Below are 22,150 nucleotides of genomic sequence, written 5' to 3'. Positions count from 1 at the left end.
TAAAATATAACTAAAACAGATCATTATGTCATACGGTTACTGATGAGGCGACCTTGACTGAATATCCAAATATCTCCTTACAAGCTGTATTCAACCTACGCGTGAAATAAACACACGTTAAGTATTACTTAGTGAGGCATAAATAATCACGAATAACATTTCTACGTACAAATTATCTTCTGATATTTAATCTCCAAGGAATCTTTAATTCCAATGAATATACAATAATCTGCATTATTGATGTCGTTAACTCATTTATCAATCATTATTGGAATCCATACATTCCATAGGAAATTCATACAATTCATGTAATTTCCTTTTAATATTAGCACTATCAGTGCTCCATCTGGAAAATCATACACTTAGTATGCTTCCCATTTCATTTTAGCACACAAAGTGCCCTATTCAAAAATCCATATATTAGTATGATTTTGTTACCGTTTTAGCACATAATATGCCCTATCTGGAAATCTATATTTTCAATATGATTTCCTTATCATTTAGCACACTGAGTGCTCCATATGGAAATCTATACACTCAGTATGATTTCCTTATCATATTAGCACACTCAGTGCTCCATATGGAAATCTATACACTCAGTATGATGTCCTTATCATTTTAGCACACAAAGTGACATTCGGTAATCACTATACATACATCAATAAATTATGCTATTTTAACTATTACCACATGTACGTACATAATTAAATGCACTCACCTTGTTCGTCTTGCTATTATTTCCAATACACAATTCTGATTACTTAGCTACTTTGTCTTTGCCCCTAAAGAAAAAATAGAACATATACCCCCCTGGGGGGTATCGATTCCCCTAAAGAAAAAATGGAATTTTAATTCATTAAACTAGCTTAAGTTATTAACATCAAGTTTAAGGTTTAGGCTTCTGATAATTGTTTTGAAAATTATATTTATGTAGATACAGAGACTAAACAAGTTCCAGAATAATCAAATAATTAGGATTGAATCAAAGCAATAAAGACTAAGGTGAGTGATTACATGATTACATGTATACTTGATATGTTTGACATGTTGTTCTATGTGTAGTGTGATATATATATATATATGAATATAAGTAAACAAGACATGACATATGTGCTTACATAAAAACATGAGAAATAAAATAAGCTATGTGATAAGGATATAGAGAATGAAATGAATGACATGAAAATTTATGTATGCTTGATTATATGAGTGGATATGTTATTGTAAATGCTATGTGAATTATGTAAATAAATGGAAAGGTGAATGATATAATAAGAAGCTATGTGATAAGAAGATATGGGTTTATATGATATAAAAGTGTATATGTGAAATAACATGATAGGTGATAAAACCGTGAGCTTATATGAATATGTGACATGAATGTGATATATGTGAAGCATATGAGAACAAGATATGCCAATGATTTACATGTCATATGAACACAAGAGAAGTGTTATAAGCTAAGTGACATATGATTATGAAATCATATGAAACGTGAAATGTGCATGTGAATATGTGAAATGATATAAATGATAATGTCCATGTTATGTGATATGAGAGCTAGTTGTATAGTTGGCATGCCAAGAGTCGAGGGTTTACCTATGTTCTATGGAACATATGGACAAAATTACCTATGTCTTTCGGGACATATGGACAATATACATATGTTCTAAGGAACATGGACAGTTTACATAGGTTCTACGGGACCTATAGACAGTTGCCGAGGTTCTTTATGACCTCTGGATAGGTCATTCGGGACAAATTTCATATGCCACTCAGTGGGACATATACGAGCTGTGGTGACAGCATTAGTGCACAACCTCAATCTACTCGTATACCTTAAATTCTCACAAGTGTACATGGGCTAATAAAGAGATTAAACAAATATATTGAATGTGATATGTATATGTGATTTGTTATATGGAATAAATTACATGATTCATGTATTGGTTATATGAAAAGATATATGTTTGTAGTTATATGAACTGTATTACATGAATTATATGATGTTAAGTGTATTTCTTTATGAAATGGTATATGATGTGTAAATAGGATAAGTATATGATTATATGATAAGAGGTATTAATGATAATAATAGGATAATGATAAGAAAAAAGATAATCATATATGTACATGTGTGGATTTAATATATGAAATGTTTTATGGTTTTATTATATGTTTATATGCCTCACTAAGTCAACGACTTAGCGTGTGATTGTTTCACATGTAGGTTCCGAGAAGAGGAAGATTGATAAAAGTTATGCAAGACATGTCAGTTTCTCCTTTCCAAAGATCAGATCAGAAAAGAAGTTAATAGTATACATTTTGTAATACTTAAAGTGGTTGCCATGTAAACAAAGATTTGAATCCGATATTTTTAATCAGTTTTGTAAAATCATATGATTGAATTTTGTAATGTTTTAAATGTGTATATGTAAATGGAAATTTTAAATGGATGAAAACTTAAATTTTATACGGATGAAATCATTCGGCTACTGTTTATAGTACTGTTCATTATTGTTTACAATACTGTTTATTACTGTTCATACCGTATCTTACTGTTCATAAATATATTTTTGCCTCAAAATTTTATAACAAACACAATTGAACAATATATGATCATATTTTCTTAATATAAGTTCAAATATTCTGTTATTTTGCAAGAATAAAGGTTTTGAAATGTCAATGTGATAACTCGGACTAGTATTCGAGTCGGATACGGGTTGGAGTGTTACAGGTCAACTATCGGTTAACCGTTAATAAATTATAATTAATTAATATATATTTTTTACAGTAGAATTAGAAATAAAATTAAAATGATTTCTCGTACTTTTTAGTTATTATGTTTATCTTATATAGGGGCATATTAAATTAAACATATATAGAAGAAATACATTATTTTAAATTATAAAATATAAATATACACATAAGATTTTAAACAGTAAAAAATGAATATAACTTGTAATATATATATTTCTATAAAATAAAATATATTTACAAATATATATATTTCTACCATCGTAAATTTTATGAAAATTTAAAAATTTTAAATTGTGTTATGTTTGAAAATATTGTAATAGGTTAACCATACGATAACCTATAACCGAACCGTTAATAACAGTAATCCGTTAGTGGTTAACCGTTTCTTAATGATTATATTATACTTAACAAAATTTAATAATCGTTATAACAATTAATCATATTGTTAAGTCTTAGCGGTACGATTAACTGACCATGAACACCCCTAATGTTTACTGTGAATTAATGGATTAATAAGTTAAATATAAATTATTATATAAAAATATTAATTGTTTTGTTAGAAAATTAAAAAGATAAATAATATAATTTATCTTATTAAACGGATAAACTTAATAAGAAAAATAACACAACAATATTGCCTAGGAGAGATAAAATAACGTGTAAGAAGGGGGAAATCCAAGTTTATGTTGTCATTAAATATTTAACATCGGTGAGAAAAATTTTAAAAAATATATGTTAATGACATTTTTGCCAAGAAAATTAGTTTGATCCCCAAAATATGAAAGAAGCAATAGATTGATGACTGGTGGAATAATTTAACCAAAAAATAATTATTCATTTAGGTCTCTTTAGTACAACTTTTGACTAAAACAAAATAAAAAGAGAAAATAACATCAGTGACAAAAAATGCCTTATAATATATGATTTTAATCAATTTTTTTTGGATTTGTCAAAATGACCAACTAAATCGCAATGCGATAGATAATTCGCAACGCGATCTCCGGTATCGAAAATCAGTTTCCAGATTCGTAACGCGAACTTTGACTATCGCATTGCGATTTCCATATTCGCGTTGCGATAGTCCAAGTTCGCGTTGCGATTTTCCAAATTCGTTGCTATAGTCGAAGTTCGCGTTGCGATTTATTCCAAATTCGTTGCGATAGTCGAAGTTCGCGTTGCGATTTATTCCAAGTTCGTTGCGATAGTCGAAGTTCGCGTTGCGATTTATTCCAAATTCGTTGCGATAGTCGAAGTTCGCGTTGCGATTTATTCCAAATTCGTTGCGATAGTCGAAGTTCGCGTTGCGATTTATTCCAAGTTCATTGCGATAGTCGAAGTTCGCGTTGCGATTTATTCCAAGTTCGTTGCGATAGTCGAAGTTCGCGTTGCGATTTATTCCAAATTCGTTGCGATAGTCCAAAATCGCAACGACTGGTGGTGTTACATTTGTTTCTTAAGAATTTTCTCTAAAAATATAGTATTCGCGCGGACGTGTCGAAGACACGTATTACCACGACCACAACCACGACCTGACCCGACCCGACCCGACCCGAGACGGACGGCGGCGGCGGCGGCGCGCGAGAGTCCCTTTTGTTCTCTATCACTCAATAAGGAAGTGGAAAAGCCAAGCCTTAAATACCATTCCCAATATTATTTCCAATACTATGTGAGATTGAGCATTACCAACACTTGTTCCCAATACTATGTGGTATTGAGCCTTAAATAGTGATATTATTTTTGAATGTTTTGCTTAAAATTGTAATAATCGCGATTAATTGTAAATTGACTTTTAATTATGACATATTTAATCGTATAATACTAATGCAATTGGTTGCTGATTAAGTTGTTTTAAGGTGCATGATTGTTAATTGTTTCCTGAATAATCACATTGTATTGGAAACAAGTGTTGGTAATGCTCAATCCCACATAGTATTGGAAACACTATTGGGAATGGTATTTAAGGTTTGGCTTTCCCACTTCCTTGTTGAGTGATAGAGAACAAGGGGGACTCTCGCGCACCGCCGCCACCGCCGTTTGTCTCGTCTCGAGTCGTGGTCGTGGTAATACGTGTCTTCGACACGTCCGCGCGAATACTATCTTTTTAGAGAAAATTCTTAAGAAACAAATGCAATATCATCAGTCGTTGCGATTTTGGACTATCGCAACGAATTTGGAATAAAGCGCAACGCGAACTTCGACTATCGCATTGCGAATCTGGAAACTGATTTGCGATACCGGAGATCGCGTTGCGAATTATCGATCGCATTGCATTTTAGTTGGTCATTTTGGCAAATCCAAAAAATTGATTAAAATCGTATATTGTAAGGCATTTTTGGTCACTGAAGTTATTTTCTCAAATAAAAAACGTAATATACTTTAAAAAAAGAATAGTTTTGTGATTAAATATGTAATTTATCTAAAATTTATTTCAATTTAAATTCAATAAATCTATTCTAATTAATTCTTTTAAAAGAATGCTATAGCAAAAAATATCATATATATATATATATATATTCTTTTTAAATAAAAATAAAACATTGTCGTATTAATTAAAATTTTGATGTCATTATCAAGTCACAGTTTAAAATATAAAAAATAGGTGGTGAACTGAAAGAAAAAAGGAAAATAGTGGGGGGTGAGCAGAGATATTCAAGTTGATCACGGCGCCGAACTGGGAAACATAGTGGCTGTCGTTGGGGTCCAATTCTTACGTATTTTTATGAACGCACAAGTTGCATGTATTTTCTTGAAGATGGAAATGTATGTGTTTTCTATATTTGTCTGTCCATTTCCCAAGATTATATCAATAGGGCCTAAAAATACACAATACCATCACGTGGTCACCATTTATTAAACTAGTTTGGAAATAACCCCAGATTCAAAATACATGGTCCAACTCCCTTATTTAAATCTCAACCTATTTCTTACGTGTCGAATACAGAGTAATGATTACTTTTACGGTAAATTACGTAGGTAGTCAATTAACTATTCTCGTAGTTTTATTTTAATAAATCAACGGGGCCGGCCTTGGGCCGAAGTAAATATGTGTCCGTTCAGGACCCACAAATTTAAAAATATTATTAGTGTAATATTTTTTTTATTTTTGATAAAAAATAAAAGAAACTATAAAATAAAATATTTTAAAAAACTATAAAATAAAATAACGGACCATAAATTTATTAAGGTATCAATTGTAATTATTGAAGTTTTATATTAATGTTAATAAATAGTTCAACTTTCCAAAAAAACCTCTAATTAAAATTTTATATTACATATTTTTTTTATTTTTTTGAATTAGGGCCTATTTTTTTAATTTTGGCCTGGGTTAAAAAATAGTCGGGGTAGGCCTTGTCATTCAACTATTTTTTTAAAAGAGTCATATTTAAAGTTACATTTTGATCACTTATTGTTAAAAAATGTGATTATCGACGTGACAAATTTTTTCAATGATGATGTAACATTATCTTATGGTGTCATGCAAGCATCATTGTTAATTTTTTAATGATAGGTAACTAAAACGTAATCAAAATGTAACTTTATATATAATTTAAGAAAATAATTACGTGATCACGACAAAATCACAAGAATAATTAAGTGGAAAATACGTACTTTATCTTATATTTTATTATCTTTTGTGTTTGTTTTATAGTTTATGTTCAGGGTTTTTATGTATCAATATTAATACCAATAATGCCTTCCCCAATGTATATATGAGACTAATATGAACGTCGAGGAAGAAATGTGAGCAAAACTTGATTTAGAGTTTTTTTAATTTCAAGTTATTTTAGTTAAATTAAAATTAGTTTTGATTTTAAGTTCAAAAAAATAATAAATTGAATTTGACTGTTTTATAATTTAGTTCTTGATTTTTTTATTTCTTTAATTCCTCTTTTATTTCAGGTCCAATTTTAGATAAATTTGAATTCCACACTCCTAAACCACTGGATCTATCTTCAATTCCACTTTTTGAAAAACCAATTTCCTATTTTTTTTTTAATTTAATCCCTAAATTTTACATTATTTTTTATTTTTTCAATAACTCGTTCATTTTAAGTCTATTTTGACCAAATTTAAATGCATGCTCCACTAACACTATAGTATACCTATATAACTTCAATTTCTATTATTAACAAAAAAATTATTTTTTTTTACAATTTAGTCATATTTTATTCAATTTAATCCTTTGATTGAATATTTTTAGTAATTTTTTATTTTCATCGATTCTTTTGACTCCTTTATACTCCAATAATTTATCTTAAAAGATCTCTTATTTAAAAATAACATTATAAATATTTTTTATAAATTTAGGTGTTATTTGATTTATTAAATAAAATTACAAGTCTTACTTGCACATGTAAAAAAGAATATGAAAAAAACTTATATGTATATCTTATATGAATAGAGATAGTCGTTAAATTGAAATCAATATGTACCATATATTATAAAAAATACAATTGCATTTGAGAAAAAAATAATAAACACGTTTCGACTTTAAAAAAAAAATCAAATAAAGTATGAATCATAAAATATGACTCTTCAACCTGACTAATTTAAATTTTTTTGACTAGACTAGATCAAATATTCACCCTTAAAAAGGAGCAAATACAAGTAATAAAAATGAGGTCAGAGGCTATTTTGCTTAATTTTAAAATTAGAAGGGACTTAGTAAGTGTTAATAGAAAATGAGTTCAAGTTTGATTTATCTAATTTAAAAAATTAATAACAAATTAAAGAAGTATTTAAATTAAAAAAATGTTTAATTTACTTAGTTTTAAAGTGAGAAAATATCAAATTCTCTTTAACCACTTATAAAAAATTGGAAAAAAAATCCATCGTTTTCAGTCTTCCCCACAACCATAAATCATATGTTTTCTTAAGTGGAAAATTTTCAAAAAATAAAAAATAAATTCCCATTTATTTCACGTTGTAATTCATGTCTATTTCAGCACACCTCACAGCTGCTTCCATGGTTATCCCCCACATAACAACTCTTCAACTTACAAGTTTCTCAAACAAACCCTTTTCTCTTGTTTTAATTTCTTTCTTCATCTTCAATCCCTTATTTTTCTTGCATGATGAACGGTTTACAAGAGTGGCCTGAACCAATAATCCGGGTTCAATCACTCTCCGAAAGTGGCATACCGATGATCCCGGATCGATACGTGAAGCCACTTTCGGACAGGCCGATCATAAACCAGCCCGAAAGCGACGACAACGGCGGTGACATCAACATTCCTCTCATCGATCTCACCGGTTTATCTGATGACAAAATCGAGCTTTCTCCAACTACGATGGACCGGATTTCTTCGGCATGTCGGGAGTGGGGTTTTTTCCAAGTCGTGAACCACGGAGTCAGCCCCGGTTTAATGGACCGAGCTCGAGAAACATGGCGGAGCTTCTTCCATTTGCCTATGGAGGTCAAGCAAGGTTATGCCAACTCACCGAAGACTTACGAAGGTTATGGCAGCAGGTTAGGGATTGAGAAAGGTGCCATTCTTGATTGGAGTGATTACTACTATCTTCACTATCTTCCTTTAACCCTCAAAGACTACAACAAATGGCCCGCTTCTCCGGATTATTGCAGGTAAACCGTCAACGATGTCAATCAAACATTTTTATTAATCTTTTATTGTCATGCATTAGTTAATTCGATTCAAATCGATTCGAGTTTTAGTATATGAATACGATTTTGATTGTTTTCGATGAATGTAGGGAAATAATTAATGAATATGGGAAGGAGTTAGTGAAGTTGGGTGGAAGATTAATGAAGGTTTTGTCTATAAACCTCGGTTTAAAAGAAGACCATCTTCAAAATGCATTTGGAGGGGACAACTTAGGGGCATGCTTAAGGGTTAATTTTTATCCAAAGTGTCCACAACCCGATCTCACACTCGGTTTGTCGTCGCACTCGGATCCCGGTGGCTTGACGATTCTCTTACCAGACCATCAAGTGCCAGGACTTCAGGTTCGGAAAGATGATCGGTGGATCACTGTCAAGCCTACTCCACACGCGTTCATTGTCAATATCGGCGATCAAGTTCAGGTGAATTTCTTTTAAATTCTTCTCTCTTCAAATTATTATGAAAACGTGTTGTGTTTTGATAGGAGAATGAACCGTATATATTCAAATGTTAGTCAAAGTATCACACATGGTGGCTTCCTGTTTGATTAATAAGTGAAATTATATATTTAATCATTCAAAATATTTGGGGCATTAAAAGAAAACAGACAAAGTGGATAGACATGATGAATTTTGAAGGCTACAAAGATTTGTGGGAATGACACAACTTTGAACATTCTAGTATGTTCAGCCTTCACTTGCCTGTTCCAAGTGTGTTAAAACTTACCACGTCTCAAATTTGTTTGTTTTTTCAATTTAGGATAAAGTAATTTTTAGTCCCTAAATTTAACATTTTTCTATTTTGGTCCTTGAATTGTATTCTCCACATTAGTTGTAAACTTGATTTTTTAGTCATTTTAATGATATCATATTTTAATTATTGCAGACAAAATAATAGGTTTAAGGGTGTTTGAAACTTAAATAATTGAAAAAAATAAAGTAAGCTTTTAACTTTTTTTCACCTGAATAAATCTTTAAATTAAACAATTAAATCATTAAGTCTTACAATCGAAAATTAAATCAGTCAATCTTTTTGACATAATTCAACAGTTAAATCTTAATTTTTTTTAAATTATTATTATTATACGGCAAATTACGCTTTTGTCACGTGAAATTTATAAATATTTTTAGATAAAAGTTCTAAAACAGCTATTGAAGTTTAAAAAAATTGTAAAATTTTATTAAATAATAAAATATTTTTAACAAAATACTAAACAATACCGTGATGCGATATGTGTCAACAGTTAATTCAAAAAAAATATTTTAATGGTCAATATTGATCAGATAAGCAAATTGATAAAATTTTGAAAAACATAAATTAATTGATGTGAAAAAAATTAAAAACTTAATTTATATTTTTTCAAAAATTTAAAAACTTCTAGACCTTTAAATTGAAAAAAATTAAAAATAGTGGATACTTTTTAGAATAGATACTATCTTGTAATCACCCAAAATTAATAAAAAAATTAATATTATAACAAAAAGAAGAAAAAAATCAAGTTCAAAGATTAAAAATATCTTTATTCCTTTAAAAAAGAATTGGCCCTTGTAATTTCTAAAATATTCATTTGTTTAAGCAATGTATTTAATTTTATCTTTAATAATTCAACAATGGGAAGCTAAAGCCAAATTTGACAATGACATGGCATTGCAGTCTCACCATGAAGTTTTCCCACTTGTATACTTTCCTCCATGTGTTTAATATATTTACATTTTCTAAAGTTAAATATTTTATTTTATTCACTATACCTTTTTTTATAAATATACATTATCAATAAACAATATCTAAGGACTCTAAATCTTAACCTATAAAGTCTAAATTTTAAATCATAAACTTTAAATATAAATCTTATAATCATAAACCCTAAATAAAACAAATTTCGTCAATAGGACTCCCATTGTAAATTCTTTTTTATCTTTAGTATATACGATAATAATTTATAATATAATCTTTTATATGATCGGTTAATAAAATATCGAATTATTAATTTTTGAATCATCTCAAATATATTTATTGATTTTTATTTCAGGTCCTAAGCAATGCAAATTATAAGAGTGTAGAGCATAGGGTGATTGTAAATTCAGGGATGGAAAGGGTATCATTGGCATTCTTTTACAACCCAAAGAGTGATATACCAATTAAACCGGTCGAGGAATTGGTTTCGGAAGAAAAACCGGCCCTCTATCCACCAATGACATTCGATGAATACCGGCTCTTCATCAGATTAAAGGGTCCTAAAGGTAAATCCCAGGTGGAGTCTCTTAAGTCTCCTAGGTGTATATGTGATTAACACTATCATTGTTACAAAATCCTATTTTATATTACCGGAAAGTAATCGGTCGGACCAGTCGAACCGATCGGTACAATTAAACAAGTCGAAAACCCCTAACTGTAACCTACTATCTTACTTAACATTGGTCAATTAAATCGGTTAAACCGGTTTTTTCCTACTGTTTCATTTCAAGTATGAGAATTACATATTGTAAATGTATTTTAAAAATAAAGATAGTTATGATCTTATATATTATATAATAAACGTATTTTTAAAATTAAAAATAATACATATTACAAGTTAGTTAAATAAGTTATTTCGATTATGAAAACTTGTAACTAAAAATTGATTGATATTAACTATCTTAACTATTTGAAAAATCAAATTGATAAAATTAATTTAATAAATTTTTTTTAATTAAATCGGTTTAAATAATATTTTTCTTGTTTTAATTTATTATTTAAATGTAGTTTTTTGGCAAATTAAATTTAGGTAGGAGCAAAAAGAAAAAAAAGAAATTATTATTTTGTAAGTGTAGTGTTGGGAACTTTTTCTTAAGGGCCCTTGTAATTGATTGGAAACTTTGGAATTGACTAATTAAACATTGTCCTACCACTAATGGTACAGCAAATCAATATCCCAAAATTTGTTACATCCTAGCAAAAGAAATTGCACGTTTTAAAAGATAAATTAGACTTAAAAAATAAAATACTAAACATATACATTCAAAGACGGAACCAGAATTAGAAAGAAATTAAATTAATTTTAAAATTAACAAAGATATGATAAGTGTTTAATTTAAAGTTAAAGAAGAACAATATATAATTTGATAAATATTCAAACTAACAAAGATAATAATTATCATATTCAAGTTATTAAAAAAATGGGAAATTTACTTTTGTGAGTGCAATCCACTCTATAAAAAACAAAGGAAACCATTATTTATCTAATTAAATATATTACTTAGAATATAATAATATATAAATATTTAGGATCATATAAAGTGCATTATATGATTACATCCACATGGGGTCAATTCTTTTGATCAAATGTGATTGAGGTTTTGAAGCTACTTTTTAGTTCACTTTTGTATCCCACTCATGTCGTTTAAACCTTTATTTTTATTTTTACTATATGAAATAAAATAAATCTTTTTTTCATAATAAACATATTTAAAATTAATATATATTTTTGAAAAATTCTACAACGCTCGTCGAGTGTAGATGAGCACCGTTAACGATGAGCATTATTAAGTTAATTTATAAAATGTTAAATTATAAAGTACTAAACGTATAATTATAAATTAGTTAAAAATCTAAACGTAATTTAATTAAAATATAATATTTATAAAACATTAGTTTTTAGGGTAAACTATATCGTTGACCACCTTACTATTTACCCTTTTACTTTAACCCCCAATTTTTTTAATTTTGTCAATCGAGTCACCTAACTATTTAAATCTTGTCAATCAAGTTACATGTCGTTAAATATTAGCGGAGGAGATGATGTGGTAGTAAAAAATTTGTATAATTACATAATTAGTCCTCATTACTTACACATTCTATTAATTTGGTCATAACTTTTAATTAATTCAATATATTTAATCCTCAATCAGATGGTGGATTGTGTCACTATGACACCATGTGATTGAAATTTTTTCTTAATATTTTTATTTAATTTAATAAAATTTTCATCCAATAAAATGGTTTCATGTATCACCAATTGAATGAATAAAAAATAATTTGAATCAATAACCGCTAACGATGGGTTCAAACGTAAGACATGAGGAGAGAAAGCAAATGCCTCAACCACTGGGTTGCACCATTCAAATAACAAACCTATCAAGACAATATATATATATATAGTTAATGACAATAAAAAAAAAGGAAAATGACCTAATAAGAACTCCAACATGGAATAATTGAATAATTGAATAATATGATATATATATATATATATACAATATTATAATTGAAATATATCGAAGAGCTTCGTTGACTTAGAATTTTCTTGATAATTGATGGCTTATCGTAGTAAGCGTTTTAACTTATGCATTGACTTGTTTATATCCTAGCTAGAGTAATAATTTTTTATTTTATTATTTATTCATTATATATTTGAATAAAATTTTAGGGGAAATTTGATTTTATTGAATTATTCTATTCTAATATAGAGTTGTTAAATAATATTAAAATTCGATCGACATTATAATATTTTAAAATATAAGATATGATACATTTTAATTCAATAAAATTAGAATAATGAAGACAATTTATTAATTTAAAATATGTAAGAAGATACATTTCAATTATAACATATTAAATTCACTTCTATTTTAATTTTTGTGTTAAATGTGATTTAAAATATAAATAAAAATATATTCATTTATTAATCAATTATATTATTTGTTTATATATATTTTATATTTTCATACTATTAATTATTCTATGTTTGAGTTATAAGGTCATTTATTACCATTAACTATATTATAAATTATATAGATTATGTTCTATATACTAAACAAATTTAGTGGTTTAACTTAGTGGATAGGGTGCTCATTTTTTAGCTTGCATCACAGGTTCAAACTCCACTAAGAGTGATTACTGATTTAATTTATTTTTCACTCATTCAATTTGTGGCACCATTTGATTGGATGAAAAAATTATTAAATAAAAAATATTTAAAAATTCCAATCACACAGTGATACATGTCACCATTAGATTGAGAATTAAATTTATTGAATTAAATAAAAGTTAGGACCAAATTAATAAAATGTGTAAGTAATGAAGATTAAATGTGTAACTATATAAATTTTTATTAACTGTCACATCATCTCCTCCATTAATATTTAATGGCATGTAGTTTGATTGACAAGATTTAAATAGTTAGGTGACCCGATTGATAAAATTGAAAAATCGGTGGTTAAAGTAAAATGAGTAAATAATTAGGTGGTCAATTGTATAGTTTACTCTAAAAACTGTTTTCTAAATATTATATTTTAATTAAATTACATTTAGATCTTTAACTAATTTATAATTATATGTTTAGTACTTTATAATTTAACTTTTATAAATTAATTTAACGGTGTTCATCCGTACTCGACCATCGTGACAAGATCATCCTATATTTTTAAAGTAATTGAGTCCAACATATTCAACACCTTGAAAAGTAACATGGGTTTGGCTCCAGAAATAATTTCTTTGAATTCGGTTCAATAATTATTGAGCCGAGCTCAAGTTATTTAGTAAGTTAGGTTATTCTTTTACTTAGATTATATAGTTCTTAAGTCTAATCATATTAGGTTATCCTTTTACTTGGATTATATAGTTCATAAGTCTAATCATACTTCCTTTTAAAATATTTTTAATGATTATTAAAAACTTCATGTTAAATTTGAGTTAAAGTATAAATAATTCAATTTAAAATTATGTTATGTGTCGATTGTAAGGTATGAGATACGAATTTCAATATGAAAAATATGAGTCTTCGTGTGGAATTTATATAAACTTAATAGTTAGCTTTTGGGATGTGGTTCTCTAAAAGTTTATATCAATTAGTATTAGAGTCAAATATTATGTCTCTTGTAATCGTACGCCACGAATGGTGAAATCAATATTACATTTAGGAATGGCAACGGGGCGGGTTTCGTTCCCCGTCCCGTCCCATTCTCCGTCGAGTTTTTTATCGGAGCGTTCCGTCGGAGATATTTTTTATTCCGTCCCTGAACCTAACCCGGAATGTTATACCGAACCCGACCCGATCCCGAAAAAAATTGAGCAGTCGTAGTTTTCATAAAAATAGAAAAAACGATCACAAAAAACTGAAAAATTAGTCTATATGATTTACCATTCAAACTACAGTCACAAATTCAAACACAATTCTAAATAATTTTCTAAACTCCAAAATAAAACACATACATAATTAAATACAAACTTGTTCCGATATTCAAATTATACAACAAAGATGCATATGTAATATTAAGTCAAATAAAATCATCCAAATCGTCGTACTATTTTTGTCACTTTTTTGGTAGCTCCTCACATTGAGAAATTTATCAATAAATCAACCAAATTTTACTTTAATAATTATAAAAGCATATTACCAAAATAGTTATATTTTTATAAACATTATTTACCTAATCCATGACATAATCATATTCAACAGAGTAACAATATGCCTCGGTCTCTTCCGAACAAGTTTCTATAAACAAAATAACATAAATTATCCTTTAACACAAATACTATTCAAAAAGGAAATGACATATAAGTTAATATAGAATATAGTGTTACCGACTTACCTAGGTTAAATATTTTGTTTGTATTATATATGATTAATATAAAATATATAAAATATTATATATATATATATATATATAATCGGGTCGGGACGGGAATACCTTGCCCCAAACCCGAAAAAATCTTCGAATTTTACCATGATACCCGACCCGATATTATTCAAACCGACTCGACCCGAACTTAACCAGATTTTAAATTTCCCCGTCGGGTTCGGTTCGTTCTACCAATCCTAATTACATGTCTGGCCGAAATTAGACAAAACAAGTACAAAGTCGGTTCACATTGGAGTCATTATAGAACGTGATGGATTGTTATATGTCAAGGTACGAGACTTGGACCACACAGAAAAGATAAGAAGCTTGTATGAACCTAGACTCTCACCTCAATAACTACCTTTTGGGGTATTCTATATCGAGTTAATCACGAAAATTAAATTTACATTAAACCATCAAATTTAATTAATCCTTATTAAACATGTTCGAATAAAACTTGGTTTTAAACTCTAAACCTCAAATTTCAAATCGAATGAACTCGAGATTGTACTATTGAGTAAATAGATCCCTGAATAATAATAATAATAATAGGAAAAAAAAGGACAAGAACTACATATGGAAGTTAATAATGGAAGGTCTAAAATCGTAATTTAACGGATTAGAAAGGTACAAGCCTTATATAGTAAGGGTGCGTTTAGTTCACGAAATATAAGATTACCAGTACGAATAAAAGATTAACAGGGAATAAGATTACTGGGAATGTTGTATTTTGTGTTTGGTTGGTTTAGTATAAATGTAAGATTACCGTATTTGGTTAAAGGAATAAAAGATTATTGAAATGTATATTTAACCAAATTGTCCTTATTATATATATATATTTTTTTAACAAGTTGAAAAATATTTATATATTTTCTTTAAAAAAATTTAAATTCATAAAATTTATATATATATTTTTTCAAAATTAAAAATATAAAAAAGTTTAATGAAAGGGTAAAATTTTATTTTAACCTCCTGAACTTCATATAAAATTTTAATTATAGATTTTTTTTTGTAAATCTAAAATAATTTAAGGATAAATTTGTAATTTAACATTCGTAAAATTTATATTATTTAATGACAGAATAATGATATTTTTAAAAGAAAAAAAATTAAGGACATTTAGTCCAAAACGTCGATAATCTAACAATACATAAGAAAAGGGAGGTAATAACATTCCCGGTAATATATTCCAAAAAATTCACTATTAATAATATAAGATTCCAGAAAATGACATTCCCGACCAATTAAACGGGAGAATATAGATTTCATTTCTATGAATATCTCACATTCCCCAAACCAAACACACCCTAAAATTTTTACATCTTGAAGGGTCAATCAAATAAGTACATTGCGTGAGAAGTGAGAGAGAGAAGAAAATGAAGATAAAGACGGAGAAAGAAAGTGGATGGGAGAGAGAGAGAGCTTTCAGGGTCCAAATGATGAGAAATCTGTGGCCCTCTTTTTACAGTCACACACCACATTCAATTCTCCAAGTCAATTCCCACGTGCTTCAACATTATCTTTTTAATATTTTTAAAAAGGTCACGTGAACAAATTCAAGCACCTTAATCATTGCATCATTGCTGACGTTAGATCGTTCAACCACAGCTCAACCAGGCCATCATGCATACATTAGGGATCATGCCAAGATTTTCTATTTTTAATCATTTCTATAGTATGATATTTTTATATAGTAACACGTGATTCACTCTTAAGAAATTATAAAAAATATAAATTTAACAATTAAGTGAATTGAAAAATTAAAGATCAAATTAAAAAAAACCAATCAAATTTAAGGATTAAAAGAAAATCATGTCAAAAGAACTATGTCGGAATTTGAAGATTTGGCTCAAAATATTTAAGTGTGAATATTTATTTTGATACTAATTAATTTCAATATAAATAAAGAATATATGTATATATTTTTCATATTCTTTTTAATGTGTGTAAATAAAACTTGTATAGTTATTTGATAAATCAAAATCATTAATATTATATAATATATTTATAATGTTATTTTTAAAGAAAGAGATTTGGAGGACAAATTATCGACGAGGGTATAAAAGTCAATGAATTGAGGATAATTTTTTTGTTGCAAAAACTTAAAGACAAATGATTAAATTGAATAAAATAAAAAATTGAGAGATTAAATTATAAATTTTAAAAAATTATTTTCAAAAAGAAAATTTGATATTCTATAGTGGCCAAGGAACATTCAATTCAAAATTGATAAAAAACATACTTAAAATAAATGAAAATTTATAGAAACAAATAAATTAGGGACCAAATCACAAAAAAATCAAATTACTTTTAACTAAAAACTAAAATAATTCGTTTTAATTTTTTCCCAGTAACTTTGTAAATTCAAACTCGACTCGAATACAAAATCCAAACCAAAATTTGTAGTCAACACAAATAGCTTGACTCAAAATTAAAAAAATGATAAATAAATTTAATCGAATTGAGTTTTGTTCATTCTTACATGTGTAATTAGAAACCGTTTATGATTTATGCATCATCCTAAGTATCCGAAACTTAAAGAAATGGGAGACAAGGAGTTAAGAATGTATTGATCTACACAAAGCCCCTAATACATAATCCATTTTTGTATGCCACTACATGTCATTCATGTAACTTAAAAGAATCTAAATATTGGGGTTGCAACAACCTGAAGATTTTACCATCAAACATCAGCTGCTAGTGCCTGGCCTTCTTTTGGATCGATGGACATTTGTAAACCTTAATCGTTTCGGCCTTGGCCAGTGTTATCTTCACACACTTTCCGTGGTACCACCGTTCACAATTGTCGCAACCGATCCAAAACTCGTCTGAATTGTATCCTCCACCACAGCTCCCACAAAAGGTATCACCCTGCTCTTCTTCACCGTCCTCATAACTTTCGTCGGCTAACTTAGGATTGCTTGTTGGTTGTCCATCGATTGATCTCTGAAAAGAAGAAAAAGACGAAACATAATCAATTGACCGTGTTAACAGTTTGAATTGCTTTCTTCATAATTGTCGTGGAACGAGGGCGAAGTGAATCCACTTTTGTGTTGTTCTGTGATTTGCTTCCACTCTCCGGTGTGGGCTTTTCTTTCACAGGCTTCCTTCCACTTACAACTTCAAAGACAGTGGGAAGATCGTTCATCATGCTAAACAAGCGCTTCCTGTTAAGTGAAGGGCACGAAACTCATCATCAATAGTTCTATAAGAATATGAGTCAGAAGCGATAGATATAGTGCAGAAGGTTGATATCATAGGACTTAAGAATGCAATAGCCAGTGCTTGGTCCCATGTGATTTTAGCGATAACATTTGAAAAGGTATATCAAAAGAAGCAACATAATCAGATCTAATGCAACAGGCAGAGCCAGCAGCAATTAACCGAGTAGAGATAAGATTTAACATATTAATGAAAATTAAAGAGGAAAAGTGTGGGGGTTGCCGGTTGTGTATTACAAAAACATTTTGGGGGCAACATGACAGCTTAGTTTGCTAAGCTTGAAGGGGATTGTTTTGTTTGATGGGGGGAGGGATGCCAGAAAAGGGTCATCTTGAAAGGCATCAATCACTCGAGATTTTTGAAAGGAGCGTTATATTTGGTAGCCGAGAACTAGAGCAATACCTACGATCATGAACCAATAAGTCAAAACAAAGAAATTGCAAATCCAGAAAAAGGCAAGCACCAGCAATACTAGTGTAGGGACAAACTCTGATACTGCTAAAGTAAAGAAACCAATCATTTAAATGCTAAGCATCTTATTTTCAATTAAATGACTAGTCATATCAGTATGTGGCATTTAATGAAATAGGGTAGTATTCGCAGATTGGTTTGGAAATGACCTTCTAGCTAGAACCCCCGAACTGAGCATACAAACGCCAGAGCAAACGGAGAAAGTGGTCTCTACTTAAAAGGATACATGAGATGGAGGATAGAAGGTATAGATCTCCCGATTTACACCACCTGATTAAATGGAAGACTCTAGATTGAAGTAAAAAGAACTGGCAAAAGATAAGAGTAAGAGGAAGACTCCGTACTCATTTCTCGTTTATGTCAAGTCAAAGAATTCATATACCAAAACTATTTTTTTAGAGCAAGAGGCCAAAGCTCAGATCGTAGGCACTATGTCGAACAAAGAGGAGAGAAAAAATGTTGCAGCTCCAGAGAAGAAATAGTCCGGAACAACGCACCTCTCATTGCAATTAAGGCGAGCACCAAAATAGAATGCGACGGACAGCAGCCAACAATCACTATGTACAGCAACCAGTGAAAGCCAGTCTTTACGATTCATCCCATCTCTAGCAAAATTAATACCCAAAGCTGGCTCGGGGAGCTCTGATGGGACTTCCTCTGCTGGTAAAGCTACCTCCCATGCCTCATTTGGGTATCCATACAAACACAAATTCTCCTTATCTTAGGAACAGAAAAATAACTGGAATCAAAACTATTAATTTCAACAAAATGCTCAACTCTATTCGATATTTGCATTTGAATAAATGTTCCATCTCTACTCAGACAGTACTTAAACGATACACGTGCAAACGAATTCGCATCTAAGAACAACAAACCGATCCGAACCAGCTCAATTTGATTCAAGTCAACTTCCTACGCTAAAATGCAAATCCTTTGCAATTAACCTAAAAACAAAGTGAAGTTAAACGTTTGAAAATCCAACAGACTATAAGGAAGTAGAAACCTTCAAACAGTTAAAGGGAAAAAATCTAGGCAAAACCAAACCGATTCGATCACCTAGAGACTACTTAGCTCGCATTAAACGCATCGGAAGAAACAGAATGTCCATCTTAAGTTTCCCGTCAACTTTCTCAGCAAAACAAACAAAAATAACTGAATAAAACGGAAACTGACCTGGATCACATTGCGAGTAGAAATCGTCTACATCTGATCGAAAACCAAACCAAAATATAAAAAGAAAAGAAACTCAAAATTAAACAAAAATAACACATTGAACAAATGAAATTAGGGTTTACAGAAAGAGGGGAAATTTACCGTATGTGAGCGTCGAGCGTTATAGTCTTTGAAGATCTCTTCAACGGTGCGAGGACTAGAAGAAGCCATTTTTTGCTCTAATAATTTCAAAGTGTAATTTTTTTTTTCAATCGACAATTCGATTCAAAGACAAAAAATTTAATTTAACATATATTTTCTAAGGAAAAGGGAAGAGCTTTTGAAGCTCAGGTGTACGGGGACAGACAAGAGAGGAGAAAAAGAAGGGAAAGGGAGAATTGTCAGTTCGGTTGGCAGAAAAATCAAAAACATAACGAAAGACATGACTGGTAGATTGGCTTTTTTTTTTAGAATATTTTCATGGAGCTTATTAAGGCCGTGTTTGGATTAGGCCCAACCCAAAATAATAAGGCCTTGTTTGGGGTATTTGGAATATGGCTTTTTCGAATATATAGAGTATTATTTTAAAATACAATACAACATGCATTTAGTGATGGCAATGGGTTGGGATAGGACGGGTTTTGGTCAATCAGATTTGATATGAAATATATATATCCTCTAACTAAATTTGAACCGATTCTAAAAATATATATCCCCACTCGACTCGATATATATATATATATATATATATATATACTCCACCCAATTCAACCTGAAAAGTATATTTCCTCGATCGACCTGAATTTTTAAAGTATAACTCTGACTCGGCCCGATCTAACCCTATATAAAAATAAGGACATAATTAATAAAAAAAACTATAGAGAGAAGTATTATAGCAATTATCCATAAACTTATATGGAAAAGTTATACTATTACTCCGAGGTCGGGTCGGGTTAGAGTTTTTTTCACCCTCTCCGAACTCAAATCGACCTTATCCCTATATAAAATCCGAATAAACCAACTTGAATCCGTTTTTTTTAAACCGACTTTATCAAATTGAATCAGATCGAAATATGTCGATTTCTAGTTAAATTAACATTCTTGCACACACTTGATACATAACAATTCTAAGTATTCAAAATTTACATAATTTATTCTTATTTAACTTCCCTTAATTAGGAATTCTTGAAGTAGTACAAGTAATTAAGGAAATTTTATTTTTCTTTAATGATCAGGATTCAAACCGTATAATTTGTATGTATGTCTAAATTTAGAGATCTAGATATATATTTTTTTAAAAAAAAGAACCTTCTCTCAATTAGTATGCCCAATTTAGATATTATAATTTTTCTTTTATTTTTTTTGACGATAAAAGTAGACAAGTGTTATATTCAAGAAAAGATCCTTGAAAAGAGATGGTACAATAAAAATAACTAAACAAGTTTTATTCAAACTAATAAAAAAGATAAGAAGATTAAAAGATTAAAAAAAACATTTGGCATATTCTGTAAATTATTTGTGAAGAGAAACCATTGAGAGAGTGTTACATATTTTAACTTTTCACTTTCTAGATTATTCTTAATAACTATCTAGATATTTATTATTAAAATAATACTAAATAGCATGGCTCTAGAAAACTAAAGTTTTACCTAATATAATTTATAAATAATTATAAAATTAACGACTAGATATTTATTATTAAAATAATACTAAATAGCATGGCTCTAGAAAACTAAAGTTTTACCTAATATAATTTATAAATAATTATAAAATTAATGACTAAGATATTTATATGTAGGCCTGTAAACGAACCGAAAGCACACGAACAGAGGTATGTTCATGTTCGTTCATTTAATAAATAGACGAACATAAACGAACACGAACATAAACGAACAAAATTTTTTTTGTTCATGTTCGTTTATTAAGGAATATAATTTGTTCATGTTCGTTCATTTAATAAATAAACGAACATAAACGAACACGAACATAAACGAACACGAACATAAATGAACACGAACATAAACGAACATAAACGTTGGAGACCCTACCTTCCATTGTTCTTTCATGAAAAATAGTCGACAATGCAAATCAACCAAATCTACAGTGATAAATAGCGTAAGAGTTGATTAGCAGTGATGAAATGTTTGAAGATATCAAATATTTCGATCGATCTTTTAAAGATATTAAATGATTCACACAACTTTAATTTAACGCTATAACATTTATCTTAGTGGTCCATGATTACATATGAACAATCATTTTCTCCTATTACACTCTTTTTCAGAAATGTCATAGAAACATTTGTTTTGTTTTCTGGTAAATTCT

The 22,150-nt window shown here is 29.2% G+C and overlaps 2 protein-coding genes across 3 annotated transcripts; one reads left to right on the top strand and one right to left on the bottom strand.

The window, feature by feature from the left end:
* The first annotated feature begins 7,672 nt into the window (after positions 1 to 7,672).
* On the top strand, positions 7,673 to 12,539 carry LOC120138618 (probable 2-oxoglutarate-dependent dioxygenase At5g05600). Of its 2 annotated transcripts, XM_039154052.1 has the most exons (5): positions 7,673 to 8,344; positions 8,473 to 8,803; positions 10,411 to 10,655; positions 12,269 to 12,271; positions 12,519 to 12,539. In XM_039154052.1, exons 1-5 carry the CDS (start codon positions 7,833 to 7,835, stop codon positions 12,520 to 12,522), a joined length of 1,095 nt encoding a protein of 364 aa, XP_039009983.1. In that variant the 5' UTR covers positions 7,673 to 7,832; the 3' UTR covers positions 12,523 to 12,539. The 2 variants fall into 2 exon arrangements, with proteins under 2 accessions (XP_039009983.1, XP_039009982.1); XM_039154051.1 differs by lacking the exons at positions 12,269 to 12,271; positions 12,519 to 12,539 and having other exon boundaries at positions 7,674 to 8,344; positions 10,411 to 10,705.
* A 4,931-nt stretch (positions 12,540 to 17,470) lies between these two features.
* Positions 17,471 to 20,165, bottom strand: LOC120138642 (PHD finger protein ALFIN-LIKE 2-like). The gene is made up of 5 exons (XM_039154072.1): positions 19,969 to 20,165; positions 19,847 to 19,879; positions 19,171 to 19,393; positions 18,027 to 18,147; positions 17,471 to 17,926 (listed from the first exon to the last, which is right to left on the bottom strand). Exons 1-5 carry the CDS (start codon positions 20,054 to 20,056, stop codon positions 17,678 to 17,680), a joined length of 714 nt encoding a protein of 237 aa, XP_039010003.1. The 5' UTR covers positions 20,057 to 20,165; the 3' UTR covers positions 17,471 to 17,677.
* Between the last annotated feature and the right edge of the window lie 1,985 nt (positions 20,166 to 22,150).

This window comes from Hibiscus syriacus, unplaced genomic scaffold (genome assembly GCF_006381635.1).
Source record: "Hibiscus syriacus cultivar Baekdansim isolate YM2019G1 unplaced genomic scaffold, ASM638163v2 tig00110704_pilon, whole genome shotgun sequence".
NCBI lineage: Eukaryota > Viridiplantae > Streptophyta > Magnoliopsida > Malvales > Malvaceae > Hibiscus > Hibiscus syriacus.
Note: the sequence above shows the minus strand (reverse complement) of the source record. Positions and strands in the feature narration are given on the sequence as shown.

Bases quoted from the DNA above. Each gene is read 5' to 3' on its own strand.
- LOC120138618 (XM_039154051.1), top strand. From the start codon at position 7,833: ATGATGAACGGTTTACAAGAGTGGCCTGAACCAATAATCCGGGTTCAA. The intron at 8,345-8,472 runs GTAAACCGTCAA...CGATGAATGTAG, and splicing joins GCTTCTCCGGATTATTGCAG to GGAAATAATTAATGAATATG. The intron at 8,804-10,410 runs GTGAATTTCTTT...TTTTTATTTCAG, and splicing joins ATATCGGCGATCAAGTTCAG to GTCCTAAGCAATGCAAATTA.
- LOC120138642 (XM_039154072.1), bottom strand. From the start codon at position 20,056: ATGGCTTCTTCTAGTCCTCGCACCGTTGAAGAGATCTTCAAAGACTAT. The intron at 19,394-19,846 runs GTCAGTTTCCGT...TCTGTTCCTAAG, and splicing joins CTACTCGCAATGTGATCCAG to ATAAGGAGAATTTGTGTTTG. The intron at 18,148-19,170 runs GTGCGTTGTTCC...TTCACTTAACAG, and splicing joins CGCCTTAATTGCAATGAGAG to GAAGCGCTTGTTTAGCATGA.